This window comes from Schistocerca americana, chromosome 1 (genome assembly GCF_021461395.2).
Source record: "Schistocerca americana isolate TAMUIC-IGC-003095 chromosome 1, iqSchAmer2.1, whole genome shotgun sequence".
Taxonomy (NCBI): Eukaryota; Metazoa; Arthropoda; class Insecta; order Orthoptera; family Acrididae; genus Schistocerca; species Schistocerca americana.
The window spans coordinates 863,062,874-863,090,836 of NC_060119.1; the positions used below are offsets into that span (position 1 = coordinate 863,062,874).

Here is a 27,963-nt window from a genome sequence, read left to right on the forward strand (position 1 = left end):
ATTGCGTTAAAATATTTGTGTGTTTTGTGTCTTTGTAGATGAAGCACCTAATATGGATGAAACAATTAGGCAAGCAAACATTGAAATCCAGGCTGAGAATCGTAATCTCCAAGCATTAAACACGTCGTTGCATGAGAAGTACCACACTATTTCACTTAAGGTCAGTGCCATTTTAAATTTAAAAGATGCTATTGAAAACCTACTAATGTATCAAACTAGGAAGCAGCATTTGGCAAAATAGTTTTTTTGATTCTTTTGAATCTTTGACTAAACATTCCATCTCTGCTGTTACATTGTGCATGCATGAGTAAGTTGAAACCTTGTGTTTGAGTGAGTAGCCCCATAGCCGAATGGTTTGCATCACTGCCTTCAGAGTGGAAGGAGTTGCATTTGATTTCCACTACCTATCAAAAGTTTAAATTTAAAACAAACTTTAGCACATAATATAATTTAATTTGATTTTAAAAGATCTGTGTGAGATGATCTTCAGACCATTTACTCCATGATGACTGTTGGAGGTGGTGGCACTAAGCAGGAACCACTCTAGGAATGTGGGAAGATCAGCTGCAGTTGATCTCTCTTTCTCTCTCATTATTTCTGATTGTCAAAGACTGACTTATTTTCTTCGTATCATTGCAAGTCCTCTTAATGCACATCCCATGGCATTAATGATAAAAGCAGCAAAACTGAGAAATTCTCTGCATCAAGCACTCTGGGTAAAAGTCATATTCTTGGATATACGTGTTTTGTGCCCAATATGCAGTGGAAAAAAAAGTGGTTTGTGTTCACGAAGACACTTTAACACATTAGATTATGTAATGTTGACTAATCAAACAATGGAAAAATCCAGGATGGAATGTAAAAATATTTTGAAAAGGAAAGTTGCTACTCACCATATAGCGAAGATTCTGAGTGACAGGTAGCACTCCGTCTTCAGGCCACGAGTGACCTACCGGCACCATCCGACTGCCGTGTCATCCTTTGTGGAGGATGCGGATAGGAGGGGCGTGGGGTCAGCACATCGCTCTCCCGGTCGTAAGATGGTATTCTTGACCGAAGCCACTACTATTCAGTCGAGTAGCTCCTCAATTGGCATCACGAGGCCTAGTGCACCCTGAAAAATGGCTACAGTGCATGGCGGGCTGAACGGTCACCCATCCAAGTGCCGACAACGCCCGACAGTGCTTAACTTCGGTGATCCCACGGGAACTGGCGTATCCACTGCAGCAAGGCTGTTGCCTTGAGTGCTTTCACTCAAGGCATAACAAAAAGACTGCCACAAATAATAGCTTTCAGCCAGTAAGGCCTTCGTCAAACTTAGATGACACACACACACGTACACGCTAACACAAACACAACTCACTCACACAACTGTAGTCTCAGGCAACTGAGGCCACACTGCAAGCAGCAGCACCCATGCATGATGGACGTGGTGACTCAATGGGGTTGAGGAGGACGCTGGGTCGAGGAGGGGGAGGGATAGTTGGGTAGGTGTGGCGGGCAGTGACATGCTGTTGGGGAGCACGGAGGAACAAGATGGAGAGAGGGTAGGGCAGCTATATGCAGTCTGCAGGTTAGATGGAGGGAGCAGAGGGATGGGAAGGGGATAGTGGAAAAGGAGAGAAGTAAAAAGACAGGGTGTGATGGAAGAATTAGGGATGTGTAGTGCTGGAATGGGAACAGAGAAGGGGCCGAATGGGAAAGGACAGCGACTGACGAAGGTTGAGGCCAAGATGGTTATTGGAGCATAGGATATATTGCAGGAAAGTTCCCACCTGCGCAGTTCAGAACAACTGGTGTTGGTGAGAAGGATACATATAGCACAGGCTGTGAAGCAGTCATTGAAACGAGGGATGCCATGTTTGGCAGCATGCTCAGCAACAGGGTGGTCCAGTTGTTTCTTGGCCATAGTTTGTCAGTGTCAATTCATGCAGGCAGTCAGCTTGTTGGTTGTGATGCCCACATATAATGCAGCACAATGGTTGCACCTCAGCTTGTAGATCACATGACTGGTTTCACAGGTAGCCCTGTCTTTGATGGGATAGGTGATGTTTGTAACCGGACTGGAGTACTTGGTGGTGGGAGGATGGATAGGAAAGGTCTTGCATGTAGGTCTATTTACAGGGGTATGAGCCAAGAGGTAAGAGGTTGGGAGCAGGGGTTGTGTAGGGTTAGACGAATATGTTGTGTAGGTTCGGTGGACGATGGAATATCACTGTGGGAGGTGTGGGAAGGATAGTGCACAGGACATTTCTCATTTCAGGGCAATAGAATATTGACTCCAGTTTAACAAACCATTTGGTCAGTGTTGAGTACAAAACCCGAATGAAATCTATTAATGACTGCTTGTGGAAATGTTGCTGTGCTTTGAGTATTTTGATATGTTATGTTATCAGACAAGACATATTTTGTGTTGTGACAGCGCTGGATTCAGTATCTTTGGTGAAACATTTCACACAAGACAGTAAGAAGGGAATTTGAAATCAATATCCTCTGTATACTGCAATAATTTACTTGCAGCCCACGGTTGTAACATTCTAGTTGTCATGTTCTGTTTGCGAGTCTCACTTCAACAAATCAATAGAATTCAGATTCGTCAGTAATGAACATATGCTGATTCATACCATCTCTTTCAGTTCTCATCTTTACAACTCTTGCGTATCAGGACACATTTGGATCTATTCTTCTACATTGTGTAAGGTTTCAGTTAAATGTTCATTCACTACAGTTATCACTTTTACTTGACCATAAAGAAGTGTATCTTAAAAAGTCTTCCTTGATATCTGGTGTGTAACTATCATTAGTAAGTGATGGGAGAGAGCTCCATTCTGTGACAGTAAAGTGACTATAGAAAAGGCATATCAGTTTCAAATAATTCTTTATCATTGTTATGTTTTTTTTGGGCACAAACATTCCGTCACATATATGTTAAAACAACTTAAAAAGCTTTTCCCATCAGTTTCGAATACCAGAATACAGGTAATTACATCCAAAGTGATTGTATCTTCTCCAACACCTCGGTGAGAAAGAAACAGCGTTCATCATACTTAATTTTGTTTCTCTTGTGGTTTGACCATGAAGACACAGTTCATCTAACAGATTGTTATTTGAAGAGGACTGTCCTTGATCTGTGATTGAATCAACATACATGGTAACTGCAAGAGCAATACTTGTGGCTCTAAAAAGTGTGTTGCTGCAGCTGTGACAATAGACATAATTTGTTTGAAATTGTCTGACAGCCTACTACCCACTACACATACCAGACATAAAATGTATGTCTCACTATAACTCAGTGTTGTGGTTTGCTAATCATTTGTAATTGAGCAGATTCCACTATATAATATGGTAGATCGAAAGGACACAAAAAAGCTAATGTTCTTGGTTTACGAAAACAGGAACAACTATTCATCTGTGTGTATGTACTGAGTGTCCCAACTACAAGTTGTCAGGCATGTTTTCTCTGATGTTTCGGCAGATATTTGCTATTTTATCTTTGCAACGTGTAGTTGGAGTCAGGCCAAGCAAGTTCTGCTCATCACGTCTTTCATGCAACGTCCAGTGTCAGTGCAAAGCATTGGTTTGTTTCCAATTACAAACAACATTATTTGTAAGTAAATTTTTGTGTGCCCATTCGATTTAGCAGTTACAGATTAGTGTACTGCAATATGTTTTTTGTGTATGTGTATTAACAGAGACAGTAGAACATAAAGGATAACCGGGACTGCAGCGGCAACAGAGCAGTACTGCTGCATGGCGGTAGCAGTCAGAACGGTTGAGGGCTGTGCTGTTGCTGCTGGAGCACTGCTTATTCCTATTAATACATATTGCTAAAATTAATATCACACGAGTCTAATTTGGGACCGCTCTACCCCAAATGGGCACATAAAATTATGCTTTAAAAATAATTTCGTTTGAAATGAGAAACAAACCATCACTTTCCATCGACATTGGGCATCACATGAAAGACATGATAAGCAGTAATTGTTGGGGTTGACCCTAGCTATACACTGCAAAAGCAGACTTTCAAATCTCTGCTGAAAGATCAGAGAAAATGGCCTCGCTAGCTCTTAGGAGGGACACCTCGTATTTTCTGCAAGATTCTGTACTATGCAAGGTGGAGAGTATTATCTATTTTCACTCCTATAGCACAATAGAAACAGTGAACGGTCTAATGAGAAGTGGCAATAATGGTGTCGGGGGTTAAGTTGTCACGTGGTGGACTGCCAAATGGCAGTGTTCTGCTCACGGTGTTGGGCTGCCAAGCAGGTGAGCTGTGTTCTAACCTCCCTCATGGTGTATGTGTTTTTTCCCCTCCGCTGTTGTATTCAAATTTGTATTTGTGTCATAGTGTAATGTCGGTTTGCAGCAGGTGTAAGGAAGGGGCCTATAATGCCAATTGATTCTGCACAGCTACTCTACTAGCAGCCAAAAGGAAGTGGCTTTCAAATGAGAACTGCAAACATTTGAGGACAAGGTGACAAGTCAGCTGAATCCTTCATCATAAAAACATCTGTTGTGTCACACATGACATTAGTGACAGTTAAGTGTGTCTTAAGAGAATCTCTTACCGGTGCACCTAATTTATACACCTGGTTAGTGAGTGAGATATGCCTCCTTGTCCGGTGTAGGTGTTCATATGAATGTGAATATGATCACTCCCAAGGAAATGATGAAAACATAATAGTTTGTCACATAAGCTGCAACAAATGAATGCAACTGTTTCACAGTCACAGGCAGTTTTGACTCTTGAATTCCTTTGCTGAATTCCTTTATTTGTTGTCATTTCTGTGAGACACCTATGTGGTATCTCACCTGCGCTCACTATTCATCACATTTACTTGCATTGGTAACGTATTCTGACCACATGACTCATATCCCATAACCAGTTCATAGTATGATGAACTGCCAAGACTACAGAAAGAGAACAAGCATTTCAGTGACCGGACAGACAGTTAATTATTTTGTAAAAAAATAAATAAATAAAACTAAATGGCATGAGAGAGCTTTGAACATGGCTTGTCCACTTCACAGTCCAACACCGTGACCACTTAACCACGATGCTGCCACTGCTGATGTTCGCTCAATGTTGCACTTATTAAACTTGGACCGTTCATTGTTTCTGTTTTGCTTTTTCTTCCACAGTTCAGTTCATTTTCTTCGTATTTTTATGCTTGGCACGTGTTCAGTTTTTGATGGGCTATCCACTGTACTATCTTATCATCACTAGATCTGTGATGTGATATACTAAAGAGGTTCACCACAGTTCTTGTAAAAGGGTAGTATAGGGTTCTTTCCATTTGTTTTAGGAATTACCTTGCATTTATCTACACATACAGAAAGTTGTAATTCATGTCCTCAAATGGAAATTTTCTCCAAGTCGTTCTTAATTTCTTTAAGATCTTCAGGGATACTTTAAAGTAGACAAGACAATCATCTATGAATGCTACTGATCCTATCTAAGTCTTTTATGTATAGTTAGGGCATTAGAGGTTCTATTATGTGTCCTTGGAGAGCACCTGATTTTACTTTTTGTTTCTGCAGAACACTTTCCATCCAGTAGAATGTACTGGGTTCTGTAAGATAAATGTTCTTCGACATAATTACACATCTGCAAAGATACATGTTTTTAAGAAGCAGACAGTGTAGTATAATGTCGAACACCTTTCGGCAATCTGGAAAGATAGAACCTGCATCTATTGTTTCCAGAATGTGATGTATGAATAAAGCAAGCTGTGTTTCTAGACCTCGTGCATAATGACTCAATTTAACTACAGTAACCATGTGTGCACATGTAGATGTATATTGTCTGCAACATATGGTGTCAGCTGATTAAATTTCCTCAAGAGGGTATGATTTAAGTAAAAAATACCAGTTATGGTTCATTAGTTGAAATCTGATAAAATTTATGTGACCACCTGTTCTGCTGCGACCAGGACACACATAATTTGCAGAAGGTAGAGATTCTAGCTTTAATTATGTGACACTTTTTGTTATTTTTTTGTCTTCATGTTCTCCGAAAATGAATAACGTATTTTGTAAAAAAAAAAAAAAAAAAAAAGGAGGGGGGGGGGGGGAAGGGTAACAAGAAAAAAAAAATGGTCTTCCCTGAGCATCAAAACATCTGTCATCAAAGTTCACAAAGTTTGTTTTGTTTAAAATAACAATACATAAATTTCGTGACAGTTTTCTTTTTATTGCCAGAGACTAAAAAGTGTTGTAAGAAGAGTATTTTAAACATATACGCATATATAGAGGTTCACTGTGATTTCAACACAGTACTCATAGTTCTTGACCTGGACCCCAGTAAGTGAAGGGCTTTCCCACATAAAGTACACATACAACAAAAAAATCACAAATTCATCTATTTCTTTGAAACTATTTGTTTGTTGATCTGATGTACCTGTACTAGTAATTTGCTTCCATGTTCCACTCACAAATTGAGCGAAGGAAAAATGAAGGTCTGTATGCCACTGTATGAGCCCTAATTTCTCTTACGTTCATGGCCCTTACATGAAATGTATATGTTAGCAGTAGTAGAAATTGTTTTTGCAAATATCAGTTCTCTAAATTTTCCCTATAGTGCCTTTAATCTGAACTGGTGGGGTCCACTACACTTGAGCTGTACTGGAGAATAGTTCACACTTGGGTTCTATACCCTGTCTCATTTGTAGTTGAGCTACACTTTCTTAAAATTCCCCCCATAAACCAAAGTATGCCATCCATCTAACCTGTTACCATCCTTACATGCTCATTCAATTTCATATTGCTCTGCAATGTTATGCCTAGATATTTAATTGACATCACGTGAGGAAGCGCAGTATTAATGCTGTATTCAAACAACATGGGATTGCTTCTCCTACTTGTCTGCATTAATATACATTTTTCTACATTTAGAGCAAGCTGCCACTCATCACACCAACTAGAAATTGTGTCCAAGCCATCTTGTGTTGTCCTGCAGTCACACAACAATGATACCTTCCTGTACACCACAGCATCATCAACAGTCAGATTGCTGCTCATCCTGTCTGTTAGATCATTTGTGTATATAGGGTGTAAGAGTGATCCTATCACAGTTCCCACTCGAGATGATACCCTTGTCTCTGGGGCATTCATGGTGATACCCTTGTCACTGATGAATGCTCACCATCGCGAACAATATAATGGATTCTATTGCGTAAGAAGTCTTTGAGCCATGCACATGTCTGGGAACCTATTTGTATGCTTGAACCTTTGTTAACAGTCTGCAGTGGAGCACCTTGTCAAATGCTTTCCGGAAATCTAGGAATATGTAGTCTGCCTTTTGCCCTTCATCCATCTTTTACAGGCTGTCATACAAGAAAATGAGTGATGCTTTTGAAATTTGTGATGTATGGACAGAAGCCCTTTCATCTCGAGTAAATTTATTATATTTGATCTGTGAATATTGGCAACGGCCTTGCCGCAGTGGATACACCGATTCCCGTGGTATCACCGAAGTTAAGCGCTGTCGAGCATGGTCGGCACTTGGATGGGTGACCATCCAGGCCGCCATGCGCTGTTGCCATTTTTTCGGGGTGCACTCAGCCTTGTGATGCCAATTGAGGAGCTACTCGACCAAATAGTAGCGGTTTCAGTCAAGAATACCATCATAACGACCGGGAGAGCGGTGTGCTCACCCCACGCCCCTCCTATCCGCATACTCCGCCGAGGATGACACGGCGGTTGGATGGTCCCGGTAGGCCACTCGTGGCCTGAAGATGGAGTGCTTTGAACTGTGAATATGTTAAAGAATTCTGCAGCATTCCAATGTGTAGGATATTGGTTTGTAATTTTGTGTCCATTCTTTTACCCTGCTTATGTAAGGGAATCGACTGTGCTTTTTTCCAGTCACTAGAGACTTCGCGTTGGACAAGATATATGCAATAAATGCAAACTAGTTATGGGGCCAATGCTGCAGCATACTCTCTGTAAAACTGAACAGGATTCCATCGATTATGAAGCAGATCTTGTGTCAAGAGTTGTAGATCCTGTGATATGATTTTGATCACTGTACTTCAATCCCCTTGCATCAATGGGTAATCCATGGTAATTCCTTGCCTGTCATAAGAGGCAACTGAAAGGAGTCTTATACCTAGTCAAGTTTTGCTCTTACGTTGATGACTCAGCTATTATTAGAATGCCCACCAGTTGTAGTTCAGTTCACAATGTTTCCCATGACGTTTTTGGTTTAATTACCAGTGGTCCCCTATTAGGGCTTGACCTCCACTTTTCTAAACTTCACAGAAGTGCTGGCTGTTTGGGGATGTCTTACATGGTGCATGATCTATCCACTATGCTTCTGCACCTATTATTAGACTGGATTTATGTTCACCTCCGATATCCAGCCTGGTAACCATTCCATCCTGTGGGAGGTCATCATGTACCCTCATCGTCGTAGTCCCCTGACAGTGCTGCTAATGCTCGAGTTGTAACCTCACCACGTATGTTGAGGAGTAGGTGCCTGTCCAATTCGCAGCACTGGGACTATGGTCAGTGGCCAAAATGTCATATAGCCGTTCACCATGGTGGGCTAATCACATGGGGAGAGCCTCCAGTCAAAGTGAGTGGCATCAAGACTGATGGTCAGCAGTGAAGCAGATCAAACTCACCCATACTGGTGGCTGTACCAACATCACTGTGCTGATAAAATGCAAGAATTTAATGCAGAGCCTTGTAACACCATGACTTTTCTGTCTTCGGCTACATGATGAGATTCAGGCAAGGAGATGTATAGGTAGACATTTCTCCCAATTCTTGGTATGCTCCAGGATTGATAGTGTGTCTTTTGCAGCAACAAAGCCATAATTTTTATTGAAAGTATTGAGGATGCTGCTGCAAGAAAGAACCTGTGAAATGGATCTCAGCTGATCAAAACTTTGGATGCTGACCAATCGCATGCAGTTCTGGCCTGTGACAAGTGCAAGGATATACTACACTCCTGGAAATGGAAAAAAGAACACATTGACACCGGTGTGTCAGACCCACCATACTTGCTCCGGACACTGCGAGAGGGCTGTACAAGCAATGATCACACGCACGGCACAGCGGACACACCAGGAACCGCGGTGTTGGCCGTCGAATGGCGCTAGCTGCGCAGCATTTGTGCACCGCCGCCGTCAGTGTCAGCCAGTTTGCCGTGGCATACGGAGCTCCATCGCACTCTTTAACACTGGTAGCATGCCGTGACAGCGTGGACGTGAACCGTATGTGCAGTTGACGGACTTTGAGCGAGGGCGTATAGTGGGCATGCGGGAGGCCGGGTGGACGTACCGCCGAATTGCTCAACACGTGGGGCGTGAGGTCTCCACAGTACATCGATGTTGTCGCCAGTGGTCGGCGGAAGGTTCACGTGCCCGTCGACCTGGGACCGGACCGCAACGACGCACGGATGCTCGCCAAGACCGTAGGATCCTACGCAGTGCCGTAGGGGACCGCACCGCCACTTCCCAGCAAATTAGAGACACTGTTGCTCCTGGGGTATCGGCGAGGACCATTCGCAACCGTCTCCATGAAGCTGGGCTACGGTCCCGCACACCGTTAGGCCGTCTTCCGCTCACGCCCCAACATCGTGCAGCCCGCCTCCAGTGGTGTCGTGACATGCGTGAATGGAGGGACGAATGGAGACGTGTCGTCTTCAGCAATGAGAGTCGCTTCTGCCTTGGTGCCAATGATGGTCGTATGCGTGTTTGGCGCCGTGCAGGTGAGCGCCACAATCAGGACTGCATACGACCGAGGCACACAGGGCCAACACCCGGCATCATGGTGTGGGGAGCGATCTCCTACACTGGCCGTACACCACTGGTGATCGTCGAGGGGACACTGAATAGTGCACGGTACATCCAAACCGTCATCGAACCCATCGTTCTACCATTCCTAGACCGGCTAGGGAACTTGCTGTTCCAACAGGACAATGCACGTCCGCATGTATCCCGTGCCACCCAACGTGCTCTAGAAGGTATAAGTCAACTACCCTGGCCAGCAAGATCTCCGGATCTGCCCCCCATTGAGCATGTTTGGGACTGGATGAAGCGTCGTCTCACGCGGTCTGCACGTCCAACACGAACGCTGGTCCAACTGAGGCGCCAGGTGGAAATGGCATGGCAAGCCATTCCACAGGACTACATCCAGCATCTCTACGATCGTCTCCATGGGAGAATAGCAGCCTGCATTGCTGCGAAAGGTGGATATACACTGTACTAGTGCCGACATTGTGCATGCTCTGTTGCCTATGTCTATGTGCCTGTGGTTCTGTCAGTGTGATCATGTGATGTATCTGACCCCAGGAATGTGTCAATAAAGTTTCCCCTTCCTGGGACAATGAATTCACGGTGTTCTTATTTCAATTTCCAGGTGTGTATTTACTGTCCCTCCTCACAAAAAATGCAGCAGACTTCCATGCTTTCTTTCATTAGAACCTAATGCTATAAACAGATGAACTATGCTCCAACTTTGAATAGTGTGGAGTACATTTTGTATGTTACGTTCAGAGACATATGAACTTTCTTCCTAAGTCTTTGATGGCAGTGTTTTACCTGAGAAAGTTAAGTTCATGGTTTATAGGTGTGTTATCAAGTCCTATAATGCTCCTCCTAAGAGATGCTTCAGGTGCCAGAGGTTTGGACGCATGTCCTTCCGCTGTGCTAATGGCACCACTTGTGGAACATGTGGAAGTACAATGCATGAATACAGCCCATGTGAACAAACCTTTATGTTCGTAAACTGTGCAGAACACCATCCCCCTTCTACACTGACATGTTCAGTTTTCGGGAGAAAGAAGAGAATTCAGGAATATAAAACACTTGACTGCCTTTTTTAAGAAGATGCTAGGGAAAAGCTTGAATGATTCCACTCAGTCAATATGACATCAAAAATATTGTGTCAAAGTCCACACTTAGTGTGATGTGTGATAAAGGGTACCAATCAGCAATTTCTGGCCCTGGTCAGTTGTCAGTTACTGTTTTTCAGTTGGGGGAGGGGCATCAAGTCCTTAAACCCCAAACCAGCACACCAGTAGCAACCACCCCATTGGTAGAGCTGGTGATGCCTCATCCTACTGTGTAACCACCAGGGAAGAGAGGATGCCTGCCAAGGTGGTGTTCCCTCCCCCTCCCACCCAAGACAAAACAGACCATCAGTCTACCACCAGCTAGTGGCTAAAGGAGCCACAGCCTGCTGATCGTAGAGTCCTCTTCTGCCCCAGAAGTCAAGGCAGGAAAGTCCTCACAGAAACCAAAATCTCACAGAGACAAGAAGGAAAAATCAAAAGTTAAACTGAATTCTACTGCTCTAGTCAATTCCCCCCCCCCCCTCCCCCCCTCCCAAGTCAAGCATTTAAATACCACTTAAGAATCACACTTTCAATTGGAGCATGACATAACAGCTAACACAGAAAGACTCAGTTTTTACAGTTTCTAACACACAATTCAAGAAAACTTGAAGTTGTAGTTTCACAGAATGGGCATATGATTAGTGAAACTGAACAGTTCGAATTTCTAGGTGTTCAGATAGATATTAAACAGTGGTGAAAAGCCAATGTTCAGGATCGTGTTCAAAGACTTAATGCTGCCATTTTTACTATTCGAACTGTATCTGAAGTGAGTGATCCTTCAACACGAAAATTAGTCTACTTTGCTTATTTTCATTCGCTTATGTCATATGGTATTATATTTTGGGATAACTCTTCCCATTCTAAAAGGATATTTTTGACTCAGAAACACGCGGTTCAGGCAATAAGAGGTGTAAGTTCACAGACCTCTTGTCAACTCCTGTTCATGAGTCTTGGTATTGTGACATTGGCCTCGCAGTATATATATATATATATATATATATATATATATATATATATATATATATATATATATATATATATATATATATATATATATATATTCCTTACTGTCATTTCTTGTTAACAGTATTAGCTTATTCCCAAGAATAAGCATCTTTCACTCAGTTAATACCCGGCAGAAATCAAACCTGCATTTGGATCAGACTTCATTAATCTTGTACAGAAAGATACTGCTGCATCCATTTTCAATAAGCTACTGCTCGAATTCAATAATCCTAGCAGTAATCCACACACTTTCAAATTGAAACTGAAGAGTTTCCTCATGGGTCACTCCTTCTACTATGTCAGGGAGTTCCTTGAAAAATTAAGCTGATTCTTGTTGTATTGTCGATTGCCTGTACTTAAACTTATGGATTGACTTTTTTCGCGTGCATAAACATTTTATTTTTATCTGTTATTACTTCTTTGCTGTAATTTCATGTATTGACATGTTCCATGATTGGAGATTTTCTCCTCAATTTGGTCCTACGAAACTTGACATGTAAATAAATAAATAAATAAAGTAATTTGTACTCCTATTTCTCCTTTGCTGGTTTCTCAGACCTCAGTCTGATATTCTTTCAGTGGACATCTAATGGCTACCATTGCCATCTAGTCGAACTATGTCAGTCCGAATAGTCCGAGTATTTTATGTTTGATTCTTATATGTACAATTGATTCTTATATGTACATATAACTTTCTGCCAAAGTTTGATGAAGAACTTACACCATTTACTTCAGGTTTGGTCATTAGTTTCTGCAGTCAAATTGGTGACCACTTCTCATTTTTTTCAGATGGCTGAACTGCAGGATAGTCTTACAGGGAAGGAAACCGAGGCAGCAGAGCTAAGAAATCAGATTGATGATTTACAGTATGAGCTGCTTAAAGTGCAGTCCCGCAATGACAAGCTGGAGAATCACTTAGCAGAAGCTTATGAGAAACTCAAAGCATACCAGCAAATTCATGGTGATGATAAGGGTGTTGTGAAACCTGTTGTCACCACAAGTGTTTCACAAAAGAAGGTAAGAAATATCCTATAGTAATGTTCTCTTATGTAATGGAAATTTCCTGTAATGCCTTCACATGTGCTTGCTGTTTGTTGCCTGTGCCATTTACTTTTCTCTCATTTTTGTAATGATTTGTTTGGTGTGTGGTGGTTTTTTGTCCAGTGATTATGAAGTTGCATGTGTGTTATTACATGTGGCTGTTTTTGATAGACCTCCAGTGTCTTCCATTGGTAAGTTCCTAAGACTGTTTGCTTGAAATTGTCACCTTTTCTTTAAGAGCAGCTTTTTTATTTTACATTGGGTGGTTTCTTTTCTTTCATTATCTTTGACATGCAACATCTTTTGCTGTTTGCATAAGTACCTTTGTTAAATAATTTCCCTTTTCATCATCATTTTTTCCCCTTAATTCAGCATCTGGCTAGCTTGGGATGTCTATGATATTTCTCCACTTCCTCTGTCTTCCCACCATTCGTCTTCTATAAATATTTTGCTGCAGTTCAGGTACCTTCTCCATAAACTCATCTTTATTGAGTAAATCTAGCTTTCTCCGTTTCCCTCTTGCTCTCAAACTTGGCCTCCATAATTGGTTTTGGTAGTCTTCCCTCTACCATTCTCTTTTCATATCTAAACCATTTTACCCTGTTCTTAATTCTCTTAGTCAGCTTTTCAACTCCAATTTTGTTTGTAACATCTGCATTTCTACACCCCCCCCCCCCCCCATCTCTCTCTCTCTCTCTCTCTCTCTCTCTCTCTCTCTCTCCCTCCCTCCCCCCCTCCCTCTCCTCATTTTCCCTTACATACTCCTTAGAAATTCCAGTTTACTGGCTGGGATTCTGCTCACCTCTCTTCTTGTCATTGTCTAGGTATCTGACGCATGTGTCATTGGGCATTGGGTGTAAAGTATGTCATGTACAGCATTTCTGTACATTTTATTGGCACCTCCATTCCCCAGACTGAGCTCCTCTCACACTGATAAAATGCATTGCTGTGTTGTACTTTTTCACTAACTTCTGCCTCTATTCTTGCATTTTCCATTATCACATTTCCTATATGTAAAGTTGCCCCCAATTTCAATATCCTATCATTTAATGTTAATTTATCCTTTGTCTTTTCTGTCTCCTCTAGTTGTTACCGTAGTTTTGCTTTTGTCCACACTGCATTTCATTCCATCTCTGTCAATTTTTTTTTTTTTTTCATTTGAGGTGTTTATTTATTCTTGTTCCTCCTAACTGTTGCATCCCCACATCAGAGTAACAGTAACTTCATCTTCCTTCCTCTATGAGCTTCTTTTGTCTTTCTCATGATTTCATCCATCGGCATTATAAATAATAGTGGTAGCACCACACTTCTTTGTCTCCATCTCGTAATATTCCTAAGTTTTTCCAACTTGGGTCTGAACACAATTGAAACTTTTGTCATACATTGCTGGTACAATTTCAGTTGTTTGTTTTCCAACTCCCTTTCTCTCAAAGATTTCCCATACCTTTTCTGTGGGAACAATATCATAAATTTTCACTCAGTCAAGAAATGTCATCAGATTTTTGCCATGCACCCGAAGCCTTTCCATCAACTATCTCATACTAAAGATTGGATCCACTGTTCATCTACCATATCAAGAGTCATACTACTATTTTTCCAACTGACCCTCCACTTTTTCTGTCAATTTTCTTTCCAATATCCTCTCCATTATTTATGCTACTTGTGATAAGTGTGTGAGCCCTCAATAGTTGTCACATACTTATGTCTCCCTTCTAGAGCACTGAACAAAATATTCCCTTTTCTCATTCTTCAGGTGCACATTTCTGAGTCCATATGCATCTTAGCAATCAATTTAACTATTATAGCCCAGAAAGTCCAGCTGCCTGTAACATCTTAACATTTGTTTCATCTGTCCCAGGTGCCTTTCCTGTTTTCATTCTTCTCAGGGCTGGTTCTTCTTTGGGCATTGTAATGTCGTTCTCTTCTTCCAGGCCCAGGTCCCCATGGCATTCTTCTGTTCCCTTTTCATCGGTGTTTTTCGCATTTAGTAATTTGTCAAAGTCTTCTTTCCATCCTCTCCTTATCTCCTCTGGTTGCATTATTAGCTCTCCATTTTCCCCTTTCGCTGCCTTTGTGTAAGTGCTTTCCTTCATCCTAATCCTTGTAATTCCATACAGCATCATTTAACCCCAGTACATCCTTTTCCAACTCGCATCTGAATTTCTCCCGTCTTTTCCTCTTTCCTCCAACTACCAATTTCTTACATTTCTTTTTATTTTCCTGGTATTTCCTTTTACAATGTTCCATTTTAACTTTTCCATTCATGCTTTCTTCTTTTCTTTTACTGCTTTCTTCACCAGCTCATTCCACCATGGTATCTCCTTTCCTCTGCCCTTGCATTCATTCTGCCACTGGTGTGCTCTGCAGAGCTTACAAATGGGTCTTTGAACATATTCAATTCCTCTTCAACACTTCCACAGTTAGTCTTTGGATTTTAAATTTAAGTAACTCCTGAACTTTCATTGTACTGTCATGTCATTTGTTTCCACACTTTCACTTTCTTCTCCTTTCCTGCCTCTATTCATTTCATTTTACCCATTCTCACCTGTGTCACTGCTAGTCAATGGTCTCAATCAAAAGCTTCTAATGGGGGTGCAGTCACATCTGTCAAGTGGCTAAGATTTTGCTTTTCCAGGAGAAAGTAGTCATTGACCATCTTGTCCTTTTTATCTTTTGACTGCTTTTCTCCCTGAAGCACGTGTTGCCAACAATCAAACCACTTCTTTCACAAAAATCAATTTCTTACCTTCCTCATTTTCCCCCTGTATCTATATGTACCAATTATCTCTTCATTCCAATTCTCTCTTTCCTTTCTTCTCTTTCCTTTCTTACCTGTGCATTTAAGTCAACCTCTCACGATCACTTCCACACCCATAATTTTTTTCTCCAATAACTGTAAAAATTCATCCGTATACTTCTCATTATTTATCTCCCTTTTTATCAGTGTTTAATAGACATTATCTAAAGTGCTGAACTTGTTGGTTAATATAATCTGATATACCTCCCAATTCTTAGATGAATTTTGATATGTATTTATTTCATTTCATTCCGTTGTAGCCTGTCACCTACAATTCAGATATAGGCTGTAATGTTTCTTACAAACTACTCCTACTACCACAGCAGCTACTGTTATGAAAACTTCAGCTTTTGTCTGTCACATTCCACAACACTCTCCATTGTTCCCCTGTTCATAGGCGTGTCCTGCAGGTTCCTTGGGCACTGTTGTGTTGTGTTGTAGTTATTTCTCTCTCTTCCTGTGTTTCTGACTCTGGTTGCAGGGAAGGATTCCCCTGTGGCAACAGTAAGCACAGCCACACGCCAGCACATGTCATCCCAGTTCTTGTTCCTTGGGTGGCGAGACACGACCTATGGCTGTGTTTCTCTCTGAAGTTGTTAAGATGACTACTCATATGGTGTTGGCAGTTCTTCCGCTACTGCTGTTGACCTCAGCTGCCCTTGCTCCTAAACCTTCCTTGAAGTAGAGTCTGCAATATTGTCCAAGATATGCCATTCTGTTTCACAATGTAGTGTCTACTTGACATTGAATCTTTTGGTCTGATTCAGTTGCTTCCAATCGGTATGAGCTCTGTTGGCATGCAGCGGAAATCCCCAGATGGTGTGTTCTGGTATACCTTCTTCACCATAGGCACACTTGGAGGTCTGTCGTCGACCAATTCAATGCCAGTAGACAGCATAGGGCCAATGACCAGCTGAGATATGAGTCAGTTCTCTGGAGGGAATCAGGTGCTTCGTTCCCAGTCTCTCTTATATTTGACAAAAAACCATAGGTGTGCCTTGCTGTTTGGACATCACCCCATCATTTCTGCCATAGGACGACGACCTGTTTTTGAATTTGCTGCCTGCTTGTAATCCATATTCCTGTTAAATTTGGCACTTCATGATATTGTTCTCAATATGATACATAGCCACCTTTTCTGTATCAGGAGATCGAGTGGATGCACTCCTGTCAGCCGAAGTAGTATTCCACAATACACCATGTTAACTATCCGTGCTGGTCTTATGAGCAAAAGTTTATAGGCTGAAGCACTCACACAATATCTCATAATCACAGTTAAGATAGCATTATGACACATTCTTATTGTTTGCATTGGCAGCATAAGATTGTAAGTGGCGAGACTAATAACTGTTTTCATCATATTCCTTGCTCTCATCTTCATTTCTTCAATATTTACACCATAATTTTGTTGTTCATCCAACAAGACACATCTGGTGACAGTCTTTCTCTTTCTGAACCTGTTACTTACTTTCATGATTGGGTCTCTTAGGAGATTCCTCTTTAACAGCATATACAGCATTAAACTTTCAAACTGCTGTAGAAATACCACCACTGGTCAGAATGACATCAAATTGAAATAGAATATTATTGGAGAAGGGGGAAAACGTATGACAAAAGAAATACATAGTTACAAAATATAGCAATAGATGGCGCTGTAAGCATCATAATTTAATAGTGGTCAACTACAAATGACAAATGAATCATACAACAGTGCCTAAGCTGTATGTTTGACGTTAAACAAACTGTACTACTCAGTGTGGGTGTACAGGTGTGATACTGTTAGTTAAGTAAGCCCATTCACCACAGCAAGGTCATATCACATTGGATGGGAAAAATCGGCTTTTAATTCTCCTGAGGCCAAAAACCGCATGGAAAAACATCAACCAAAATCAAAGTGGATTATTAATTTCAGTGTGACTGGCACAAAACATGTTCAGTATGCTGCCCACTGGTTTCTGCAACAAGTTGAAATAGAGAAACAGCATGTTCCACAACTGATCGAAGTGTTTCCGGGATCAAGTTCAGAATATGTTGTGCAATGCATGCCTTCAGTGCAGCTAAGTTTGCAGTCAGAACACTGAACACATCATCTTTCAGATAGCCCCACAGCCAGAAGTAACACGGATTAATATCAGGTGATCAGGACGGCCTGGCTGTAGGGACATGGTGGCTGATAATTGTAGCATTTCCAAAATGGCACTTAAGCAGCTGTTTAACTGGATTAAAAATGTGTGGAGGTGCACCATCTTGCATAAAAATGATCCTATCCACACTGTTGGAGAGCTGGAATGGCGTGGTTGCACAGAAGACATTCGTAGCACTTACCAGTGATGGGGGCACAGTAGATACGACAACGAAAAATGCACCACATTGTAGAGCGTCGAAAGAATTTATTTATTTATCATCAATACACCTCTACATGTGAACCATTTGTAGCACGAAGAATATCAAGTCTGTAGTCAGTTTCTTGCCAAGTTCTTCATAACGTTTCCTCTGTTATTGTTGCAGTCGCGTTAGTGATACAATGTTTCAGCATAGGAATATCATACACTTTGGTTGCATACACGTGGTCCTTCACGAATCCCCGCATGAAGAAATCAAGTGACGTAATGTTGGGTGAACGTGGCGTCCAATCCGACGATTGGGAAATTTCCTATCCAGGAACTTGCGAACAGCCGTTGACCAATGCAGCGGAGCTCCATCTTGTTGAAAAAAGATGTTGGGTTGCAAGTCTTGTATCTGAGGGTACACAAACTGCTCCAACATGTCCAAATACACTGACCCATTCACTGTTTGTTCTGCAAAGAAGAACGTTCCAACAATCGTGTTGCGCATTAGCCCGCACCAGATATTTAGCTTAGGGCTAACACAAACATTTTAAATGACAATGTGCGGATTTTGTGAACCCCAAATCCGAACATTAGGCCTTTCAATCCTTCCTGATAAATGAAAGGTTGCCTCATCTGAGAATAAACATCTTTTCATGAAGCTGGCATCCATACCACTACACTGGAGCATATCCGCAGCAAATTGTTGTTGGTGTAGTTTGTCATTCAGCGTCAAATGTTGCAGAATTTGCACTTTGTAAGCTCACATACGAAGACGCTGCTGAACTACATGATTCACTGTTGATCGAGGTACATCAAGTTGCCTAGATGCTTGACAAATTGACTTATGTGGGCTTCTGAGAAACATTTGTCTGGTGTCCTCCTCTGTCTCTACTGAAACTCCATAACGTACACTACCAGAATGTTTCAGAACACTTCTTGTTGCCAGAAACTTCCTATACCACGTCCTAATTTTTTTCATATCAGGTGGATCACATTCATACACACAACGATAATTTCTTTGCACAGTAATCATTGATTTTGTTTCTGAAAACCACACAACTACTTGCGCGCGCTGCTGTGGAGTCGCCATTTTCACTTCATGTGACCATGCTGCACTCTGGCAACGATACTTGGCACTTCTGACACGGGAATATAAATTTTTTGAAATGCTCCACAATGTGGTGCATTTTTCACTGTCGTATCTACTATAGTTTTTCTCTCCTGGGTCCTTGAAATCAGGGTGGTTTGAGTGGGGCACCTTGTATTCTGACCATTAACATTCGTTTCAACAAATGTTTTGTGGAATCAGAATGAGAAATACTCACTTGAAATTCATTACAATTCTTCTTGCATAGACTCAGGATCATTGTACATTGTAGCATCATTCTCAGTGTCAGTGTCAACAAAGTTCATGCAAAATTTTGTCATCATTAAGAAATTGTGAAGCCATGTATTTAATTTTTTTATGAACTGAATGAACAGCTGCTTCCCTCCAGCAACATGATCACATATAACTAATGTGATTTGCTGGCTGATTGAGAAACTCCTTTTTGCAATCTGTTGGATGTTTTAGAAACTACACATCCCTTGCAACACAATGAAGAAACAGAACCAATTGTTTCTCTAGCATCCACCTTAATATATATTTAGCCAAACTTCATGCAGCAAGGTCTTCAGTGCTGAAGAAGGTGGGCATGACCCACGGGCTAAAGCCATTGTGTTAGTTTCCTGATTCCATTACCCCAAGTAATTTCCCCCCCCCCCCTCCCCCCCCCCCCCTCCCACACACACACACACACACACACACACACACAGATCAGATTACCACCGTCACAGAAAATTTTTATGTTGCCTTATAGCCTTCAATGACCACGCCTATAACACACTAGCCTTCCAGGACCCAAATAGTGCGGTGATATTCCATTAGGTATCGGGATTGCAGCCAGATAATGTCGAAATCTTGCAACTATTTTACTCCCACTGAAAGAAATTCTGCTCTTGTTGACTAGCTCCTCCAACCAATTGCCCAAAACCTAGCTTCCCACATCAAAAATACTAGCCATTTCCTTCACCAAATTTTCACCATTCCCACTGAAATATGCTCACTATTTTTTATTTACTTAAATTTGGCATATTTCGTGACAGTACCTTTTCCGTGAAATGTTTACAAGGCGATATTTGTCTTGGCTTCAGTTGTATAGTGGAAGTATGATTCCACAATGCAGCTTTGTCCAGAACAAGATCCCCAATTTTGAAAGTGGTTAATTTTACCCTATTGTTATGTCTTTTATTCCTCTTTTCCCCTTGTTTCCTCATAGTTTCCCTGACAATATCTTCTCTCTCTTGCATAGTTAAAGGTGTACATTTAGGAAATTCAATAAGTTCTGATATAAGATTTGGAGGTCTAATATTAAACATAATCTCATACGGTAAAAATCCTGTGGAACTATGTTGTAGGCTATTCATAATATCTTCAAAATTTCGAATGTGCTCAAACCAGGTTGGATGTTTATGGCTACAATAGGTTCTACAAAGTCTCCCAATTTCCCTCATATATCTTTCTGCAGGATTGGTGGATGGAGAATAAACAGATATAAGTATATGCTTCAATTTTGATCTTTCAATAAACTTTTTCCAGATTTTAGAGGTGAACTGTGAACCATTATCTGATAATATAGCTTTTGGTTTATCCACCTGTGCGAAATAATCTCTTTCAATTTTTATTATAATTTCATGGCTAGTAGCTTTTTTCACTGGATATAGTTTAATTAATTTTGAAAATACATCTACCATAACAAATATGTAACAGTGACCACCTTTACTCTTTGGTAACATTCCATATAAGCCCACAGCGATAAGATCTAAAGGTTTTTCTGGAATAATGTTTTGCATCTCTCCACCACATCTTTGATTGCTCACTTTAACTCTCTGACATTTGTCACAGGTTGCCAATTCTTTTCTTACCTTCTTTCCAATATTGTAAAAATAAATGTTTTCTTGTATCTTTTGAATGCACTTCTGTATCCCACAATGACCAAAACTTTCATGTATGTAGATGATCAGCTTTTCAGCATCTGCCTCTGGCCAACACAGTTTCCAATTATCAGACTCTACATCTGTTCTCCGAAATAAAATCCCCTTATGTAATTTGTAAAATTTATCGAGTTTCTCATACCCCTTCTTGCCTAAACATTCTTTGATTAATTTCCAACTTTGATCTAAATTTTGATTTTTTTCTAATTTTGTTACACATAGTTCTAATTGTTTTCTCATTTTCCACCCCTTTCAGGTATCTAATTTTAAATTGCTTTTCCTCCTCTTTTTCAAAAATCTCCTTTTCTCCCCCAATTGGTAACCTTGAAAGTGAATCAGCTACTACATTCTCAGAACCTTTTATGCGCTTGATTTCAAAGTCAAACTGTTGCAGAAATATTGCCCATCTGGTCAATCTACTGTGGTGTAATTTGCACTCTTGTAAGTAACTCAAAGCTTTGTGATCCGAAAATACTATGGTTTTATGTCCAGTAAGGTAAATTCTAAATTTTGCAAGAGCCCAATGAATTGCCAAAAGTTCCTTCTCTGTGACTGTATAATTTTTCTCATGCTTGAGCAACATTCTGCTTGCAAATGCTATGGTACAATGTATCTTAACTCCATTCTCTACTCTTTCTTGAAATAACTCTGCTCCAAGCCCATAATTACTGCTATCAGTGTTCAAACAAAATGGTAAATTAAAATCAGGTCTGTGTAATAAGTGTTGCTTCCTCAACTCTTTCTTAATTTTATCAAACTCTTCCTGACAACTTTTATCCCAAACCCAAACAGTGTTTTTCTTAAGTAACTGGCTTAAACATGGTGCATTCAGACTCTGATCACTTATATGTTTTTGGTAATAACCGCATAACCCAAAGAACGACTTTGTTTTTTAGTCTTAGGTATAGGAATTTCTGAAATTGCTTTAATTTTTTCTGGATCTGCCAAAATTCTCTTGTCTGTGACAACATGACCCAAAAATTTTAATTCAGAAACTGCAAATTTACATTTCTCTAATTTCAATGTCATTCCCCATTTTCTAAGTTTTTCACAAACTGACTTCAAAATCGAAAAATGTTCCTCCCAATTTTGCCCTGTAACCAAAATGTCATCTACATAAATTCAGTTTAGATGCAAGTTCTTGCCCAGTACATGATCCAAAGCTCTTATAAATTCGGAAACAGAAGAATTTAACCCAAATGGCACAACACAATATTGGTAACTCTTACCATTGTACAAGAAAGCAGTATATTTTCTAGAATTAACCGAAAGTGGTACCTGATGAAAACCCGAAGTTAGATCCAAACGTGACATATATCTTATATCTGTAAATTTATGGAGTAACTCATCAATATTTTCGGGATGGTCTGTCTGTCTGAACAAAATTTTGTTTAAGTGTCTAGAGTCCAAAACCAATCTTACTCCACCATCTTTTTTCGAAACTACTACTAGAGGATTATTATATGCACTGATACTCCTTTCTATTATATTACATCCTTCCATCTTTTTCAGCTCTTTCTCAACAGCAAGTCTTTTTGATATTGCAATACTGTACATGAAAAATGGTTCATGAGGTTTTACCTGAAGCTCACACTGATAACCCTTTACCCTACCAGGTATGTCACTGAAAACATCACTGTATTCCCACAGCATATTTTCTAACTGTTGTTTTTGCTCCCCAGATAAATTTTGTGTTTCTGAAATTTTCAAATTTACTAAACTCCCAAATTCAACTTCATCAGTATCAAATCTATAAATTTCAATATTCTCCAATCTATTTTCTTTTAGTAAATTGATACTGTCAAAATTTCCATTACTCTGATCACCAAGTGTGTTCACAAAATTTGTCTGAATGTATTCCCTTTCACTAGTTTCTATCAAAAGTTTTCTTCCAACCCAATCAAATGCTGTATTTACTTTTACTATCCAATTCATACCCAAAAGAAAATCCTCATTAAATTCCTGAATTACAAAACATCCATGTGTGAACAACATGCCTTCAATTAAAAATGTCACTAAAGCCTGGTTTTTTCCAATTTACTGCTCTTCCCAGTAGCACCTTTTATCTTTACCCCAACAACTGGCATTTCAACAAAATCTTTCCCCGCTTTCAATTTCTTGCTTAACCTTTCAGATATTCCCGAGATCTCACTTCCTGTATCAATTAAACATTTACCAATCCATGACCCAATCTGAACTTTTATATAAGGACTGCAAAATTGATCACTTTTCTCAGAACCTGTATCCTCATGTAATAAATCACTTTCAATTTCCCCAAACCTACGTATACTTATCAGAATCATATGGTGTACCATTATATGTATTATTTGTCACAGTTATAAAATTTGCACAATGTACAAAATTGTCATTAGTACTCTCTATTATCTCAAATAGCCAAGAATTTTCATCCAAATCACATTGTATACTATTGAAGTACTTATCCTTCAGCTTTTCAAAAATAAAATATATCATCTTTTTCCACCTCTCAGAACATACAGTTTCACATACATTAATAAGCATCTTTCTAAACTTCTTGTCAAAAGAAATAGTTTCACTGTTCAGCCATAGATTCATAAGAAATGTGTGTGTGTGTCATTAGTATCTGTAAAAGTTTCACTTAGGCTAGAAGTTATACATGTGTCATCATTATTTGTGTAGTCAGATTCTTTACCAACAACATCAAAATTCACACTTTCACATACACCCAGCTTGTGAGCCTTATTCTTCCTGGTAACATCCCTGGGAATTTCTATAATATTCTCACTATTTAATCCATTTTCAACCATGTGTATACCCAACTCCCTATTTAAACTAATGAAACACCTTTCCTCAACATCATCATCAATACCATTACCATCATTATCAACTTTATCATCAACATCATTATACATATTCAGGTCATACACATTCAAATTATCCCCTAAAATATTATTTCCCCTTTCTAAAGTTACCAGGTCCCTTTCGCCAATATTTTCATTCTCACAGCATGCATTCTCTCTTTCATTCACACACATCTCTGAACTACTACAAATTACATCATCTGACAAAGTATTGTTCTTTTCTGCCTAAGTGTAAAACTCTGTCAAATTAAATGAATCACAATTACTTTTATCTACTGTATGTTCTTGTTTACTGAAAATTTTATCTTTATCAATATCATCATTATTTTCCTCTTGAAATTTCTTCAATAAGTAACAACTAATGACCTCATGTGATCGCTTAGGTTTGGGACTGTCATGTTTGGGTTTATAATAGTCACATCCATTGGTCCTTTCATCAACCTTGCGGACCTTCAAGGGGGCGTCTACTCGTTTTTTATTTCCTGAATTACAACTGGTTCCTGTTTGAACTGCTGATTGTGGTTCTGCCGATGTCTCTGATCAACATTTTTGTTCCCATTCCTATGCCAAACATTACCTGGTTGTTGGTAGTTTCTGTTGTACTGATCTCTAGCAAAATTTCTGTGATTTTTATCCCTAAAGTGTTCTCTATTTTGTTGATTATTTCCGCGAAAATGTTGTTCTTGTTTTGGATGAAAATTATGGTCCTTCTTTTGAAAATTGTTATATCCCCCTGAATTTTGACTGACACCATGATAATTGTTTTGTTCCCTTATTTGAAAGCTATCATTTCCCCAATTTTGACCATTACCTTTCTGAGTAAGCCCACTGTGTGTTCTTGTTGTTACCCTATCCAACTTTTCAATATAATTGAGAAACTGCTCTACATTACTATCAGGACAATGAACTAAACTCAGCTGCATTGCTGATGGCAATCTTCTCTTTAAGGTATCAATTTTGATCAAGTCATCCAAAGGTTTTGTTAAATGAATAAGTTTTTGAAGTTCACTTTTGCAAAATTGTTTCATGTTCCCATCTGATTCTCTATAGTTTCTCCCATTCAAAAATTCACTTTTGATTCTAGTTTGTTTAAGATCATCCCAAAAATTTTCCAGAAATTTTGATTCAAATTCTGAAAAGGTCATCCCCACAGTTACAATCTGGTTTGCCCAAGTCGAAGCTTCCCCTTCCAAGAATTTTTTCACAAATTTAATTTTCATATCATCTGGTGAGTGAGGTAAAAAACAATCCTTACAATACTGTATAAAATCAACGGGATGTAAGGGTCCATCTACCGAAAAGTGCTTCACTGGAATATTAGATACAAGATTGCATGTGTTGACATTGTGATTTTTGCTTTGAAATTCAATGTCAAAACTTTCAATTTTTTCGCAAGTTCTTTGACAGATTTTTTGTTTTCTAAATCATTGCACTCTACTTTTTTTTCTAGAGTAACCAAACGATTGTCAGTTTCTCGTTGTACATTTTTTACTAAAACTTTTGTGTTCTCATCCAAATTTTTAATTTCCCCTTTTATCTCATTACAATCAATTAAATTTCTTTCCCTATCTGCCAGTAACTCATTTTTTACAGTATTAATTTCATCACTCAATTTAGCATCAATTTCATTTACTTTTGCTTCCACAGATTCAATTTTTTCCTCAACACTGCCAACTCTGTTCGAAAGATCACCCACTTGGTTATTGACTGCTTGGACTTGCAACAAAATGTTATCAATTTTTTCATCCCAGTAAGTCTTATTGTCGTCAACTGATTGTTTAATTTCTTTCGTGAAATTTACAAGAAAACTTTTTAAATCAAATTGATCGGTTCTTTCTGTTTCATTTGACCTGTCCTGATTTTCAAAGTCTATTAAATTACTACTTTCTACTTTAGGCACAATACTCTCGAAACTCTCATAAGTCATTGTGAAGAAAAAAAATTTATACACAACAATACAAAACAAGATAAAAAGATAGTTTTAACAAAATACGAGGGTTTCGTGACTTATCTGGAGCACTCTTCTACTGTTGCAAATCCACGTTTTCCATCCATGTGATCGTTGACCAAAATTCTTGAAATTACTTCTTCTGTCGAAAATTATACTTTTTGCGGAAACATTTCTTCTCCAAAACTTTTACTTCCCGATGAACACAAATACTGTAACACACATTCTGAAAAAACTGGTATTAACACACAAAAATTTTCTTCCTCGTAGCACTGTTGAAGATCTCGTGAACACAATATCCCGGCAACAGTCCCCAGTTGAAATATGCTCACTATTTTTTATTTACTTAAATTTGGCATATTTTGTGACAGTACCTTTTCCGTGAAATGTTTACAAGGTGATATTTGTCTTGGCTTCAGTTGTATAGTGGAAGTATGATTCCACAATGCAGTTTCGTTGGCTGCAGAAATGACCTGGTTCAATGCATTTGCCTCATTTTTGGTGCTTCAAATACCATTTCTTCGAATGTGGTTTCTTCTTAAAGTTTATATAGAAAAAGTAGTAACATAATTCATTTTTTCCTGTTCACTAGCAAATTATGTATAATGGCGACCTGCACATTGTTCTACCGTCAACACACACCACGAGTTCACTGCCGACTGACTACAGTCAAAGACGACTCCAGTGTCAAAGACATTTTACACAACACACAAGCTTCTACTTGTAATCAGTCTCTTTGATATTCTTCATCACATTTACTAATAGTAATCAATATGCTGTCACTCTCTATCGACAAATCCGGTAGAAAATAACACATCTCCCTGATCCATTACACCACTCTTTTACCTCCTGGATCCCTACTTTTCACTGCTAATGCTACCTCCATATACACCAACATCCCTCATGCCCATGGCCTTGCCACTGTCGAACAGTACCTCTACCAACATCCCTCAGACTCCAAACCCACCACCTCATTCCTTTAACACCTTACCAACTTTATCCTAATCCACAACTACTTCTCAGTTGAAGGAAAGGTATACAAACAAATCCACAGCACAGTCATGGACACCCATGTGGTACCTTTCTGTACTGAACTGTTTTTGGACTATCTAGGGGAAGCCCTCCTAGGCTCCCAAGACTCTCAACCCCTAGTCTTGTTCAGTTTCATTGATGATGTCTTCACGATATCTGCTCAGGGCCAAGACACCGTACACACATTCCTTCACAACCTCAACACCTTCTCTCTTATCCTCTGCACCTGGTCCTCCTCTACCCAGTACACCATCTTTCTGGATGTTGACCTCCACAAATCTGGTAGATCCATCCACATGTCTGTTCACATTAAACCCACTAGCCACCAACAGTACCTGCATTTCGACAACTGTTGTCCCATCCACACACACACACACACACAAAAAAAAAAGAAAAAAAAAATTACTCTCATACAGCTTAGCAGCCTTGTGGACAATGTATCTGTAATGATGGAACCCCTCAAACCTTGTCCAAAAACAGATTTCTCATACCATATCGTCATGCATTCTCAATCCTCCCACCACCCTCAAGAATCAGCTAAAAAGGAGAGCCCTTCACCAGGGTTTTGATTATTTGCCATCCTGCCCTAAAATGAGGGACATCATACCCAAGATCCTTCCTACCTCCCCTACAGTGGAGTCTTGTCACCCACTCAACCTACACATCATTCTAGTCCATCCACGTGCCACTTCCACTCCCAATCCCTAGCCACTGGGATAATATTCCTGTAGCAGGCCAAGGGGCAAGATGTACCCAATCCTCCCACCCAGCACATTCTACTCCAGTCCTGTCATGGACTTATCCTCCGCTATCAGAGGCCAGGCCACACTACATGATAAGCAGCCATGGTACATACTATCTCCACAGCAAACACTTCACAGCTTTTTTTGCCAGTACAACTACCAGCAAACTGCCCTCTGGGCTGAGTCACCGCTGCCAAAGTGTTGCCAAGAACAAAGTTGACCACCCAGTGACACAAATACAGCTGAACACAACGGTTCAATTTCAGTTGCTGCTTCTCAACATATACGCAATACAACTGGGCCATAATATGATTTTCTTGCAACAATTCATGGATACATGCCATGTTT

The 27,963-nt window shown here is 39.8% G+C and overlaps 1 protein-coding gene across 3 annotated transcripts in view; it reads left to right on the forward strand.

The window, feature by feature from the left end:
* Window positions 1-27,963, forward strand: part of LOC124613811 (E3 ubiquitin-protein ligase Bre1) — a 286,869-nt gene that overhangs the window by 43,350 nt on the left and 215,556 nt on the right. For all 3 annotated transcript variants that reach the window (XM_047142534.1, XM_047142541.1, XM_047142548.1), the window contains exons 5-6: window positions 39-160; window positions 12,641-12,868. In XM_047142534.1, the coding sequence (XP_046998490.1) occupies window positions 39-160; window positions 12,641-12,868 (350 nt within the window). The remainder of the gene's footprint in view (window positions 1-38; window positions 161-12,640; window positions 12,869-27,963) is intronic.